The sequence below is a fragment of the Micropterus salmoides genome, unplaced genomic scaffold (assembly GCF_014851395.1).
Source record: "Micropterus salmoides isolate LMB-PRFRI ecotype aquatic unplaced genomic scaffold, ASM1485139v1 Ms_hic_scaffold_13, whole genome shotgun sequence".
NCBI lineage: Eukaryota > Metazoa > Chordata > Actinopteri > Centrarchiformes > Centrarchidae > Micropterus > Micropterus salmoides.
In genome coordinates, this window is record NW_024040374.1 from 19,116,705 (window position 1) to 19,132,970 (window position 16,266).

At 40.8% G+C, this 16,266-nt stretch overlaps 1 protein-coding gene across 2 annotated transcripts in view; it reads left to right on the forward strand.

Moving 5' to 3' along the window:
- The window catches only part of tle5 (TLE family member 5, transcriptional modulator), a 49,861-nt gene that overhangs the window by 21,022 nt on the left and 12,573 nt on the right, over positions 1–16,266 (forward strand). For both annotated transcript variants that reach the window (XM_038715999.1, XM_038715998.1), the window contains 3 exons: positions 2,118–2,206; positions 7,326–7,389; positions 13,621–13,665. In XM_038715999.1, the coding sequence (XP_038571927.1) occupies positions 2,118–2,206; positions 7,326–7,389; positions 13,621–13,665 (198 nt within the window). The remainder of the gene's footprint in view (positions 1–2,117; positions 2,207–7,325; positions 7,390–13,620; positions 13,666–16,266) is intronic.

Here is a 16,266-nt window from a genome sequence, read left to right on the forward strand (position 1 = left end):
TGACAGGCACTGTTGTCCAATCCAGATTTGTAGTTACGTTATGAGTGGTTGTCAAATGCTATTCGTCTAATCTCAATCACGCGGAAACCTCTGGGTCTGAAAGTGAAAACCATGCAGACGGAACTTAAAACTGCACTGTCTCTAATGGCCAGCAGGAGGCAAGTCCGCTGGTTAAATGATGGTCCTTAATGCAGCGTATGCTTTAGGGTGGGACTAACTTGTGATTGACAGGTTGCTACCATGCCGACCTGTCAATCAGAATAGAGCTGCTCTGTGTACGTTTTTTAATTAAGTGGCAGTCAGCAGGAGAGAGAGCATGTTTAGTCTGTTAGTATGTTTTGTTTTAAAAGGAAATTGTTTTGTTAACCTTTTTATTTTTTATGATTTTAACTGTGATCACATTTTTTGTTTACTTTTTTTATATCCAGGATGTATTTAATAACTGATTTTGTTGTCACACTGGGGCCTGTAAAAACTGTCTTCGGGCCAGTAAGTTTCAAACCCACCGGCCCGTGGAGCCAGTTGCCAAAAAGTTTAACGTGCATGGAGCATTTCAGAATAAGAGCCTTTCTGATTTTGATGACTTGTTCAGATTTTGTTAATTTGTCCATCTGTCCTTGATTTTTGTTCTTCTATCATGGTTAAGTAGGCTAGGCAGTTAAAGTGTTTCTTTTTTAACTGTGTTCATTTTTAATATATAATCGGGAGTCTGCACAGGGTGTTTTATTTTGGAAATTGACCGGCTTCTCTATGCCGTTCTGTGTCTGATTTCCTGCCCGGTTCATCTGCTCTGTGCTGCTTGACGCGGGTTCTGTCAAAAATAGACTGGCAGTGGATATGTAACTTTAGCTAAACTTAAAGCAATTAGATTTTTACCCAAAATTGTATAGTCCATAATGTCCATTTACGATCAACGGCACCGCCAGCAACCCCTGAAAATACCTGGAACTTGAATTTAGTAGCACGTTCTGAGCAGGGTTGAAATTCATTTCTAGGAACTCGTTCCGTAACCTTCCAGCGATCAGAGGAAACAAAGGCAGAATCCGTGACAGTGGCTACATGTTGTTACAGTTTGTGAAGTTCCTGCAGTTGAATTAGTCTCCGTGCGCATTGCTTGTTTGCACATTGTTTATTTTGTTGTACTTGCAGCATGTCCACAAACTCACCAAGGCCAGTTTCAGGAGCCACGTGTATTAATTTTGCATACACAGTAACATTTAACAGGTATTTCATTCAATGGATTAAACAAACATTATTTTTTTATTTGAACTGTAAAATGTTTGAATTCACCTTCAACATCTGTCTATGGCTACCACCATTTCAGTTGCATTTTGATAGAAGAAGGACCGCCGATCCTTACTGCACACATCCTTTACAACGTGCATACAAGCACTTCCATGAGTGACCAGTTGAGTGTGATGTTGCAATGTGGCAAAGAAGAGGGTGACGTCAGTTTTATTTGGAGCTACATCTTTTCATCAACTCAAAGAACTCAACACATTCTCAACCAAGTTCCCTATAATATTTATAATTGTTTGTGTTACCGTAATTATTTATACTAGCAAGATTTATTCTGGCGAGAGTAAGTAGGTTTACATATTGTCACCCAAATTAAATGTTGGAATAACAATAAGGACTGTTGGAATAACTCTTAAAGTTGCTCCAGCAAGCTGCAAGACGCTGTCGTTGCCAGCCAAATGCAGAAAGAGTCTGGGTTATGTCTTTTGAAGGTTAAATGGGGGTGTGTCGACATCCATTTAGGCCTATAGCTAATTGTGGCTCTATGTGGGTAAGGCTCGTGTGCAGGTGCATACTTTCACAGTGATCGAGATATAACGCATAAAGTCTGGCAGCGGGTATGCATGTTCCTGCACACTTTAATCTACAGGGTTTTATGCATTTGGCCCCTTGTGTGTGGAAACATACGTGGCAATCAAAGTCTTAGTAATGTCTTACCCGTTGGACTGTCAAATGTGAAAACTGCTTGATTTCATGTTTGTGTTTTTAATTATTTCTCTCACTTTACTCTTTCTCTTTCATTCACCCCTTCTCCTCTGTCTTACTCTTTCCACTCGTTTTTCTTACCTTGTCTTCTCTTGTGTTTTTGTCTTTGCCAGGCTTCATCGCAGCAGCTGAAATTCACAACCTCTGACTCCTGTGACAGAATCAAGGATGAGTTCCAGTTCCTCCAAGCACAATACCACAGGTGCAAAGGAAAACACATACATAAATACAAAGGAGAAGTAGTTTTATATGACAGACTGATAAGTGCAGTTTTTTGTAGTAAGGAGACTATATAAAGGCTATACATGTATTACTTAGTGTTTTTCTTTATAGATGATGCCGTTTTTTAACAGTACCTACAATGTTAAACTGCAGAACTGATTATTTTACAGGTCTTTACATTACTAATAATTTCCTAGGAAGTTCCCTGGAAAGAAATATATAATTTGCAGTGTTTCCCACAGTTTGACAGCGTAACTGTGGCGGGGTTGTGCCGAATTTTGCATGCCTGCCGAGAATTGCATGAAAATGCATTAAAGTTCTGCTTTTAAACGCTATACTATTCTTTGTGGGCTTCATCAATAGTGATAAATGATCAGTATATATTTTATGAACGTTAAGAATCGTTAATATATTATTACGCTTAGTAAAAGTACCATTTCTTGAGATTCAGCAAAAACATGTGGCTGTTTTTATTCCCCTATCTATCAAGTCAGCGAAAGTCAGCCAGTTATTCCGAACGCACCTGTTGACTACCAGTTATACAGCGTGCTAACTTCAACAGCTGTTTTCCAAAGCTATCCTTATTAGCTAGGCTCCTTACATGCTTGCTAATAACTGTTTTGAAGATGGGTCTCCAACATTGACAGCAGTGTGTTGGACAGATTTGGGCAGCGGTGTTTATGATACCAACCATTCAATTCACAGACGGGTCTGTTGTCCGTGTTTGCGAGACAGAAAGAAAGAAAGAAAGAGAGAGAGAGAGAGTGAGCGACTGAGTGATAGGATGTGCGTAGCGAATATGCGCTGCGCTGCAATCGAACGATTTTAAAATGGGTCGCCAAATTTACTTGGGCGGCTGTTAATCTACCTGGGCGGCCCGCCCAAGTAAAACCTATGTATGGGAAACACTGATTTGGAATTAATATCGGTAAAATACAGACTGCGTTCAATTGGTACATTTCCAATTAATAAATAAACTGCTAAGCTACTGTAACTCAAAATCTACAGGCAAGCATATAATTCAGCATGAATGAAGGACAAAGTTTCTAATAATAAATGAAAAATTTGAATGATTTGATATTTATTTCAGTTTAAGTGGAGCTGTTCTTTCAAGGAAATTCCTAAATCAGTGGTTGCTTTTTAACTCAACACACGACTACATAATCAAAAATAATAGTCTCATAATTTAGTCTCTATTTACTCTTTTTGTATACCAAACTGTGTTAGTTCTTTAAAGAAATTATTGGAGTGGGGGGAGCTTTACAGAAAATGTAGCTTTAGGGACTCCTCAATAGTAAACTGTGATAAGATGAAGATGTCAGTCTTTGTTCCACTATTCCTCATCTCTACCACTGCACTGCACACTGAGGAAACATCCTTTATTGACTCATATCTGAATCAATCTCGTTTACCCTGGGCTTTTGATTTCCCTTTACTGTTTAAATACTCCAACAGTGCCAGAAGTCTGAGGCACTTCCAAAGTGCCTGGTTCGACCCTAACTGATCTGTTTGATAGCAGTTATGAAGAGGGGGGACGCCACGGGGTCTGCATCTCAGTGAGTCTTTGAAGCTCGTCTTCCTTCCTGAGGAGGTTGGTTTGTTCCTCTGTACCTGTTCTCCCAGAACCTTCCAGAGGCTTGCCTCTGCCGGTTACAGAGACAGGCGAAGGCAGATAAAAGCGTGTAAAATTGTGTGCAAAAATCCCTGCTCTGGTCTGATCGCTCTTGTTTGCGGAGGACTCTGAAGCAGCAATAACACCCTGCGCGTCTTTTTCCTCGCCTTTTGGTTTTTTTAATTCCCACAACGGTGAGCAGCATCGTTTAACCCTCTTCAGAGTTCCGGGGCGCAGTTGAAAGAATACCTTTTTTGTCTGAGCATACAGAACATGCATACAGTGCCTGTTGACTCAGGAGGGGGGCTGAGATCGGTGGGGAGCTTGGGAGCCACAGACGAGGCTTTGTAGCGCTCTGCTGCTACGCTGTGCTTGTCTGTTGCTGAAGCCTTTAAAAGGCAAATGTACCGCAGGCGTTCCCCCGGGTATAGTCACAAGCATTGTAGCTGTCGCTGTCTTCCTCTTTCCACCCCCCTACCCCTACTCTTCTTCCACCTCTTCTCCCCTCCCCTCGTTCACATGCATAAATAGATCAGGGAATACATAAATCAAAATAAAGATGACAGCAGGAGCGATTTAGAGACGGAAGAATCGGCAATAAAACTCCATCAAAGTGTCGTTTGAGAGCAGCCGTGCAGGCCCGGGGGCTGCTGAGCACCAATCAGAGGAGGCACAAAGCCAATCCCAGGTAGGATGGCAGCAGGAAGGCCTGTCGTCATGACAACCCACCACACAGCCTACGCATGTGTACAGTGATAGCAGGAAGGGTTTTATGTAGGAGGGAAGGGGAGCGTTTTGGATAAGTGGAGGCTGCTCATACACACACAGGAATAGGTGGCAGAATAACAACAAAGAAGCAGACCCCATCCCCATGATCAGGTTGCAGTGTTTCCCCTAGGGTGTGTGTGTGTGTGTGTGTGTGTGTGTGTGTGTGTGTGTGTGTGTATATATATATATAAGATTTTTAAGAAATCATCAATGCTGAATTATATGAACATTTTAAGTATTAAATAGATAATTTCCACCATTCTGATGAATTTTTCGACACCAGTGTACGGTGGGAATGTTTTTATTCATGTAAACCGAAACACCCAATTCAGGTTGCCAGTGACAATTCAAAATATATAAATATAACAGAATATAATGCAGCGCAGATCTGAGGCATTCTGTGTTGCTTTCAGATGTTTCTCCTATAAATCAACTTTTCTCATTTAATGTCATCCCTGCTTAGTCGGCAGACATGAAGGCATGATTTAGTAAAGTAACTTTACTAATAATCAGTCTTTAAATGTGATTGTGGCACCTTTTCACCTCAATGATAAATTCATTTAGAATCATTCATTCAGAATCTTTCCTACATATGGGTTCTCTGACATGTCGAGAAAAAAGTCATAATATTATGAGACTAACTTCATTTAATGAAAATTCATAATAATTTTTAAGTCTACCTGCCCTATACTCTGATGTGCATTATGTTATTGCTCCGCTCGTAGTATCCCCCTTCAGACCGCTTGGAAACCGAAACCAACAGACAACACTTGTGATCAGATGGAAATCTCACCACATATCCGCACACAATTTCATTTCAGCAGCTTCAGTAAAGTGCAGCTCACAGTCCCAAACAGAGTAAATTTGCGCCTCAGTTTTGAGATGTTTATATTGCAAAAGTCTACCAAATACGTTATTACTCACAAGCTGGCTGTGACTCACAGCACGGTGGCGGGTTCACTTCATTACTATTACTGTGTAGGCCGGAGTTGCATTAGCGGAGCAGAGTTGATTTGCTCTGTCAGTCAATGTTATGTTATACATTTGTTTTCCACTGCTTGTGAATATTGATGTGTGGCATGAGAGCATGTGAAAAATGTCAATTGGGTGAGTCATGCAAGACATCTTTTCACCTGAGGAGAAATATCATCACATTTTAATCCCGTCACACCCCTATTGGAATGTGGTCCATATCGAGATGTAGATACAGTGTCAACTGAAAAAGGAGTTAGCCTTTAGACGATCACTACAGGGTCAACAATTAATGCTGTTGCTTTCCAGTAAAACCCTTTCAGTGGTTCACCTTTTCTTTAGAGTACATATATTTACTCAGTATTCAGTGTATTTTTAAGAAACATTCTTATGCCTATGAAGTAATGTTTTTGTTTTTAGCAGCAACAAGAACCGTTTGACAATCAAACGGTCAGAATTCAGAGGAACCGGCAGTTAGCATCATCTACGATGGCTATGTGAATCCACGACAGAGCATGACATATAGTACAATTATACAATTATTATACAAGTTACATTCCTTTATTGCCAACTCATCTCTGGCAGGTGTGGTGCAGACACATCACAACACTGTTATTTAAAAAAATAATTACAGCATGATTTGAGATTGTTAAACGTTTTTACTTTAATGTACTGCAGTCATTTCAAAGAAGTATAATTTCACATGAGGCCATCGCTTCCTTGTCTTCATTCAATTTCATAAGAAACCTGAAAGCAAACAAGGACCATCACACAACCAAGACTGAAGTTTACTCCACCTAACGCTGCAGCTACTGCAATAATTATAGCAGAAGCACAATACTGTGTGTATGAGTAATCCCACATTATTGGCCCTGTGTAACACCGTGTTCAGTCTGCCAGTTAAGTCTAACAGCGATCAAGCTACAGCCAGCACTCGCTGTAATCGAGCTGTCATTCCTGCAGATGGCTGAGAAGAACATCCCAGCATAAATATACACACACACTATCAAACAGGTTTCAGACTTATCCTAAATCTGAAACCATCCACCGTGTGCCTGTGCATATCTTTATTTGATCTCTTGAGTCTTATCCAGTCCTCGCATCGGATAACGCCTCCTGACGAATGGCAAGTCGTAACTGGCTGCTTCAATCAAAGGCATCGAGGGGAAGTCCCCCCCCCCCCCCCCCCCCTTGTCTTTTTCATTTCGCGATCAGGGTGACTTGTTGACGTGTCCTCCTTTGTCCTGTCGCCCCGCGTGACATCAGCACTGACATGATTACAGCTAATGGTCACAGGGACTGGGTCACAGGAAACGCTCCAACACTATATTTAGACTTTTTACTTCACTGCCTCTTCTCTGATTTAGAAAGCTGACATTTTAGCACACCACGTCCCTGGCGTTCAGAATGAGTTTGACCTCCCCCTGTCAATCGACACCTTGTCAAGCTCGGTGAAAACTGCCGCTGACTAGTAAAGGCGAGGACGACAATTGCCATAACGGTGAAGATAGAGATGGTAATGGTAACTGAGTTGATGACAGCGGAGGTGGCGCTGATGAGGATGAAGGTGGAGGCAGTGATGTGGGTTGAAGTGATGATGAAAGTGATGACAGTGCCGTTGGTGAGAGTGGAGGTAATGATGATGAAGGGCGTAGAAGTCACCTGGTGTCAGCACTTTAGAAGGAAGACTGTCGCGCTGACTAACAAGGTCTGATTCGGCGCCCCTCTCTTCTCCCTCTATCCCCAGTTTGAAGCTTGAGTGTGACAAGTTGGCCAGTGAGAAGTCAGAGATGCAGCGCCACTATATCATGGTGAGTGAAGGGGTGTGTGTGTGTGTGTGTGTGTGTGTGTGTGTGTGTGTGAGCGCGCGTGCATGCGCACGTATTGTTATGGTTTGTATATCCTTAAATGTAATTTTGCCACAATATGTTTGACTAATGTAATATTTGATTCCAACATAAACTCCCTTTTAGTTGTAGTAAACACATTTCAGATGTTGATGTTTATATGCAATGATTTACTGTTGTTTTTTTTTGTTTGTTTTCATCCTCTGTTAATTAATACTCTTGCTTTCCTCCCCCATCACCTTCCATTTACAGTGTGTTTCTCTTTGTTCTCCCATGTGCCTTTTCTTGCTTATTTAAACAATTTCTCTCTTAACAGGTAATTGTGATTTATTTCAACTTGGATCCGTTTTGTATAGCTTTGGTCACCTTGTTCTGTGTACTCGCACAAAATTGTACAGAACAAGAAAATTGCTGAAATGTAGTGACACTGTTAAACACAAGTCAGACTGGGCAGGAAACACAAGCTCAGAGATCAGACAGTCATGCGTGGCTGAAACATATTCAAACCGTTAACCAATAGGGATGGGAATCTCACAATTCAATTTGTATTCTCGGCGTCACCATTCAATACACAATCAATCAATTCTCAATTCAAAATCAGGTATTGATTCTTGTTTAAGTGACAAAGTCCTCTAAACGTCCTAGGAATGATGACTCAGGAGCAAAGAAGGAAGTCAGGTGATGTTATTATAGAGGCAAAGTCTGCAGAAGGAAGAGGTTGAGGTGGATGGGTGGGCGAAGACTGGTTGTTAACCGTTTCCTAATTACAATCAGTGTTGGTTTCTTTTAACCATGACAACAATCGTTCCCTACCCTTAACCAACTTGTACTTAAAGCATCAGTTGGTCTCATTGTCGTCATTCCTCTTTGCTTCTCGTCTTTACGAGCGCCATGGCATCAAACACAATAAGCTCACAGCTGCATGTGGAGCCGGGACGTGATCATACATGTGTTTTGCACTATACACTGTTGTTTGCAAAGGAGGGATAGGCAGTTCCTTCATTGCTGGTGGTTGTCTCAGCCACTGTGTTTGCAAAACTTCTGAAGACGCTCGCTGAGTATTTTGAGCTTGACTGAATGAGAGCATGCGCGAGGAGGGGGGCTGCACAATGTGTGCACGAGCAATGATTGACACTGCGTTAGAGACTGCTCCTGGCTCTGATTGGTCTTTTTGATCCACGAATGGTGACCTGCTAATGGCATTAGGAGCAGCAGAAGGAGGAACCAGATTTTTTTTTTTTTCACAGATTATCTCTCATGTCAGGATATAGTGACATTTTCAGCAAATATGACCAAATTCCCTACTGCAGCCTTAAACCTGACTAAACCTTAACAATAGATCTGATCATAATGGTATTGGTTTTGGAATGCGCTCACAAATACGGTCATTCTGTTAACAGAGGCAGTGTTTGTCAAAAAAGAGTTAATGCGCTAAATGGGAGATGGAAACACTTCTGCTGAATAAGTTCTGACGTAGTGAACTTGGAACTCACGTCTGATCAGCTGTTTATTGCCGGATATTCCCATAATCTGCGGAGCAGCTGGTAGCAGTTTGGCCGCTTAAAACAAATTCCTGAGGATCTGTCTCCATTTTTCTAAGATCAATGACCCTCAGTTCCATGCGACTGGTTTTGTTTCTGGTTTGGAACCCATACGTCTTGGTTATTACAGCCATGTGTAACGTCAACTACTGACGGAACTACGCTTGCTGTAGCCTGGTTTATTCACTCCAAACCAGCTGATGGAAACGCACATATTTCGCATTTACTTTTTTTTTCAAGAATCCGCTCAAAATTCGCATTACAATTGGATGGAAACATGTCTAATGTCAGAGGCAGTTACAAATGATGTGTTTTGTCGTTTGATTCGGAGGACTTGCTGGTGAAACCCGTTTTTCATTCTGTCAATACAGCAGGTAGAAAATATAATGTAATAAACGTTACGTGTAAGAACTGATTTTTGAAATGTGTGAATTTATTCAGAATTGCTGAAGATGAGAATACCCCCCAGCTAAAGCTACAAGACCACAAGACCATAGTTCAAATAAATTGGAATTGTCCTTGGTTATTCACTTCCTTTGTGTTTCTGGAGGAACTATATGTGTTATTGCTCTCTCTCCCCAACCCCCTTCATTTCCTCTTTCGCCCATCTCTCTCTGTCACACACACACACAAACACACACACACACACACACACACACACACACCCTCTCACCCTCTCTCTGCTCCACCTCAGGGCTAATCTCATTGTTGCTGGCCGGGGCTGTGTAGCCGTCTGATGTTTTGCCTCTAATTGATCCTCTGACTGGCTTTAATCTCATCTAATCTGTGCCACCGCACTGCTCCCTCCACCATCAGCCAGCCAGCAGGCACACAAATATACACACCCTCGCATACACACTTCCTCTCTGTGCATTTCAGGCAGGCGTGAGTAATCACTCACACACACTCAGCTGGATGGCAGCCACGCACATACACATAGACACATATGTCCTGACAGAAAAGCACAATCATGCAAACAGATGTAATGAAGAAAATTATTTTTGATATTCAGAAATTTCCAAAGAAAAATAGCTGTGATAGTTGGGTAAATGTCCAGCAGGATGTGTGGTAGCCAACAAACTGATATTATCGTCGTAAATTAAGGAAAGGAAGATTTTCATTATGGTTAGGTTAGCTAGCTTTCAGGTGTGTGTGCCAAAACATCAAACATTGACAGAAACCAGACAAAGCTGTATACGTGCAAAGAGTAATATTAAAGGTCAATGAGAAGTTCAGCTCTGTCAGTCAGTCTGTATTCTGTTCTGTTCTTAACCCCTCAAATGTCGTAGCACCACCTCAACATGCATGCATTATAAGCCATTAGCTTTTTCCATCAGCCTGCTCCATGTTGTCTTCCCTATTAGCAAACATTACTGGCACAGGAAAACTCAAAGCAGTCCAGGAAGACCAATTGCACATCATGTTGAGTATGTAGTGTAGTAGTATTTTATTGTAGTGTAGTAGTATTTTTGAGAGGCGCTACATAAGGTATAGGTCACTTTATATTTTAAATTCAGACACCCGTTCAAATGAGGGGGAAATTAAATATATGACATAATGTCCAAATAAAAAAGCGCAATAGTTCATGCTACATATTCCAGTGGGGTGTGTTTGTAAACCGCGAGGGCTGCACGATTAATCTAATTGCAATCGCAGTGTCGTCATGTGCAATTACATAACAGCAAAAAGTGTGCAATTTAATAAAACAGAAAAGGTTTGTTGTGTGAGCTCTCTTCTGTGTGCGCTGCAGTCTGCTCATTATCTCCACCCACACTGGGCTCTGGCATGTGCCCCTAAACAGATAAGCCTACATACAATCAGAAAAATTATTTATGAGCATTCTGCAAGTAACTTTTAAGACGAAAATCTACTGTAACCTCCCTCCCCGCCCCGCCGCGCCGCTAATCGTTTGAAACATAGTCAGACTCGCCACCGGAGCACCGAGAGAAATGCCGGTGCGCCGCTCAGAGACAGAGAGGAGCCTTCAGCACCTAAAGCGGTAAGAAGGAAGAAAACTGGGCAAAGATAACGAAGGTTTGGGTTTGACTCGCTGCCATTTAAAGTTAGCTGTATCTGTGCCTTTTGTTGTTCAACATATTCAACTTTTCACAGAGCTGACGTGCTTGTCAGTCACTTTTTGTCAACCGACCAATCACATGGGGAGGAACATTTAAAAAACACACTACAGCAAATTATTAAATGTTGAACAATATGATTATTGACCAGTTGCTACTTAGCATTAACAAATTAGAGACCAATGTAGAACCTTATGCTCTACATAGTATTTAATGAATAAAAACAACCCACAAAAATGAAAGTAGTTTAAAATGAAATTATAATGAATGTAGTATTTAATATATTATTGTCATTAGTGGTAGGGCTGTCCCCGACTAAGGATTTACATTCATGAAGATATTGCCACATTAATATCCACATTGTGTGACATGACCATCAGTCATTTAGCTTCCCCATATCGCCAAAATGGAACGATCCTTGTGTTGTTGCGAAGCTTCGACTGTGAGATTGACAGTCGAATCAGGCTCTGCCCATCGACTTTTCGACTATTTGGGGTCAGCCCTAACTAGCAGTATACTATTAACTAAACATTATACTCTTTATTTAATACACTCATGTATAGTCCCTCCTCCAGGTTGTGGATAGGGACTCTGCAGTAGACAGATGTACATTGAGCCAGTATTTTGTGCATTTTTCTTGATAATTAAGCAAGTGAACTCATAGTACCGTTTGTTCCATTATAATTGAATCGCAAGCGCAAATTGCAATATTGTCCACAATAATCGCAATATGACTTTTTCTCCAAATTGTGCAGCCTTATAAACTGCACTATAAATCTGATCTATTACACGCCCTGTTTTTGAACTGGCCAGTTGTTCTTTTAACATAAACTGCAATAAACAAGAGAGCTGTGCTAAACAAATAATCATGTGTAGAAGCATTTTGGATTTGAAACCACAGATAATTGTGGATCGAAGTGACGCTGTTTTCTGCCTTTTTAAAAACGCAACTGCCTGCAGCAATAGTTACCATGGCAATAAATATGAAGTCACCTGTTAGGGTGTCACTCAGTGAGGGAGGGAAGGCGACAAAGACTGGAGCGACGTCACTTCTGCAGCGTATTCTACGATCAGGCTATGTGCATTGCAATTTTTTGCATTTTTAAGTAACAGCCCTAATTGGGAATGTGATACTTTTACGCAGCAGTATAAAACGGATTTTATTCTAATTGTAATCAAATGTGCATGGACGCTTCCTTTAGCTTGGCTCTGATTTGTAATGTTTATTCATTTAGCTGATGCTTTTATCCAAAGTGACTTACAATTGCTACAGTATACATGTCAGAGGTTGCACACCTCTGGAGCAACTAGGGGTTAAGTGTCTTGCTCAGGGACACATTAGTGGATGGGTCACAGTGGGGGATTGAACCCAGGTCTCTCACACCAAAGGCATGTGTCTTATCTTATCCGTTGCGCTATCGCCACGCCGTAATGTTATTTATATTTTCTTCCAAAGGGATTTTCCTCAGTCGAAACTGTCTTTAGATTCAGCTCAAAATGTTGCGAAAATTTCACAATGAATGTGAAATTGCTTATCCCTCCTCCTTCACTCTCACACACACACACACACAGACACACACAGACACACACTCTCAGACAGACACATGCACACGCATACCATGCACATATACGTGCAGACTTTCAATTGCACTTCCACTCCATCAGTGGCAGGCCCAGCCTTGTATCCCCACAACGACCCCCTCCATCACCACCACCCCACTCCTCCTCTAATAGCATATCAGGTTGCCCCACTCCCCCAGCCAGCGGCAGCACCTCCGTTTCCCCAGTACTGTAATTACTTCAGGGAGCTTCTGCGTGGGCCCAAGCAACTAAACTGTGTGTGTGTGTGTGTGTGTGTGTGTGCGCGCGCACGCACGCACATGCATTCACATACAAAGTTAGTGTCAGTGTGAGATTGAACAGAAAACAACAATGGTGCATGCGTGAAAGAAAATGAGTTACAGAAATGCGTGTGTATGTGTGTGTGAGAGATCTGCGTGTTGTTTGTTTTCCAGTGACAGAGCCAGTCCCCCTGCAGACAGAGTGGGTGATTAACAGGGTTGACGCCTAGAGGGTGGCCCTCTCATTAATACTGAACTCACACTCACACTCACACAACAGAGGCTCTTTCTCTACTGTGTCTCCTTTCTCTCTCTATTTGTAGCTGTGTGTCTTCTCTTCTCTTTGTGTGTGTACATGCAGGCGCGTTTGTGAGTGGGTATATGTTTGTGGAAAGTAACATTTTGGGATCTTGGAAGTCATTAAGATGTTAAATAAATGTCATGTTGGGTTGAGGTTCCACTTTGTGTCGAATGATAATTTTGTTTGTCTTCAGCTTTTATTACATAAACTTCATGATTGAAAATCTTCAAAACTGTGCCACATATTTATAGTTCTATATAAAACATATTAGTGGAGCAAGAGAGAGAGAGATAAATGGTAGTAAATAGTGTATAATGTAAGAATATAAGTCTTAGCATTGAGCTTCTATGTAGAACATTTTCTACAATACTATTTTCCTGTGTTGTTATAACATTTAGTTTTTGCCTCTTTTTGTCTTCCCGTCTCTTCCTGTCCAGTACTATGAGATGTCCTATGGGCTCAATATCGAGATGCACAAACAGGTGAGTCTATGTCTAATCTTTTTAGAAAGATCCCATCACCTAACGTATAAAAAAAAAAAATTATTTAGTTAACTTTCGATCAATAAACTGAATTGAAGGATCTCCGCAAGTATAAAACTAGAAAGGAGTCTATTTAAAGAGGTCTTTTTGCTTTTTTTTGCTTTTTCCCTCCTTTATTGAGGTATATATATTTTTTGTGCATGTAATAGGTTTACAAAGTGAAAAAGCCCAAAGTCCACCCCAAAAGGAGTTCCCATCTCCCACAGAAGAGATTGATGTGATGGAACTAGGGCTGTAGATAACGATTATTTTCAAGTCGATTAATCTAACGACTAATTTTGTGTGTTACTAGATTAACATACCAATTTATCCAAAATAAATATCAAAAACATGTCTAATCAATAAATCTACATTTTATTCAATCATCCTGGTGAAGCACATTAGAATAATGACAATAGCAGCATATCTTAAAATTAATCAAATTTCCTCTTCACTGATGTGTTGTGATAGTAATAGTAATAACAATAACAGACATTAATTAGGCTACTTAAAACTTTAATTGTTTCTGACATGGATTTATTTCAATACTTAGTAATGCAGTATGATAATCAAATGAATTTCTGCATCAGTGTGGGGCAAAGAAAACAACTGAAACAATTGACAGACTGTGCAGACTGTCACAGATCGTCTGTAATGTTAGATTCATCTGTTTTGTCGCTCATTTGTGGCTGTTAAATAAACAGAAAATATGAAACGACCGAATGTTAGGTGACACGCGGTGTAACGTTACGTTACCATGACAGCAGCGGGGCAGAATTTACTTTTAACATGAAGGCAATGAAAAAACACTTAAAGAAAATACATTTTAACGGACTACATGTCCTCGTGCTGATAATGTGCCGTGCTTGTGTGGAAACAAAAAGTAAACAGGATTTGCGGTGCTGCCATCAGTGTTCCTGGATACAGCAGTTGACAGTGGTTGAAGGCGCGACCTTTTAGCTGGAGCTTGTCCGGGGTAATCCCACTAACACCGGATGCAGCGACACTTCGATGCATGTAATATAAATATATATATATATACACATTTATTTATTTCGTTTTTCTTCACAAATCTGCATCATTTATAATGATTGTGTAGAATTGTAACATTTTGTGAAAAAACTGAGCTGAGCTTGGCATCCTAAAAGACTCATCCAAAGACTAAAACTAAACTCAAAGTAAGCATTTTGAACAAATAAAAACTAAACTAGCAAACCCACGTTAAAAACTGATTCAAACTAAACTGAAATTTAAAACAAAAAGTCAAAATGAAATGAATATAAAAACTATAATAACCTTGATATGGAGCTACGGCAGAAAAATGAACTCTGCGAACTTCAGGTGTCTGTTGCTGTAGTTGAAAAACAGCTGTTGGTCTGTTATGCGTGTACCAGTGTAGACTTTGAAAAAAGGTAAATGATCCGTATTGCACCAGTATGCCGGAGACTAATTTCTGTATGCATTTTGTACGCAGCATGTGAAGTATTCCAGCTGAAAGCCCCTAGTGAGCAAATGACTGGCTCACAAGATGAAGCTGTAAATGATTTCCACCAGTTAGAGTAGCAAAGTAATCAAAGGTACAGGTGACGGTAAATTCCTATTTGAATGTTTTCTACAAACACAGGAGTCTCCTTGGTCACACACTGGGGTTATGTTATGACCATCAGAAATATTTTCTTTCAAATGGTTTCTGCTATGGCAAATGCTATGGAGAAACCAGCAAGAGCCGCAAATAAGAGCTACAGCAATTTCACAACAATTTGTCGTCGCAATCAGGAACAGAGCACCACGCCAAATTTATTGAATTCATCCAACATTAATTTAGAATACAGAAGTGGGGGCGGGTTGTTTGTTTGCTTGTTTTTACTTCAGTCCGTCATTAGTGGTTCAGACATCATTTCAATTATAATCATTTGGTGTTTGGATGAAGTTTCAACGTTTACCAGTCCTTCATCACAGTCTGTCATCGCAGCTGTTTGACGATTCACCCGGCTTTCATGGTCATCAAGACCTTAGAGGTGTTTCACCTGCCAGTCACTTCTTCTACAACATAAATACAAAAAAACAAGAAAAGGAAGACTTTTACTTTCAGATCCCATGAACGTCCAAAATAACTCCTCACACTTTGTTACTCTGTTGATGCAAACACAGCTGTGCATTCCCAACCCCACTCCCCCGCTGCACACCTGCAGCTCGCTGATTGGCAGGTGTGAATTGTAGAGATAATCTACCATCACTTTGGGAGCGTTGAGACATTTGAGTGATGTCACCTGAGGCTCTGTTTAAAATGCAGACGCCGAGGGGTTAGCTTTTCTGCCGTTGCCAAATCAGTTTTAGTTCACTCTGTACACTCCCATGGTGCTAGTGAGCATGTGTATAAGGAAGTCTTTATAAAATGTAGTCTCAGCACAGCTTTGACCGCATGGTCATGTCACACAATGTGGATATTAATGTGGCAGTATCTTCTGCGACAGCTTCATCATTTATCAGCAGATCAGCAAAATCATAGGAGCAGCTTCCCTAAATCTTGAAAATCAGTGAAGACTGTAAGAATCAGTTGGC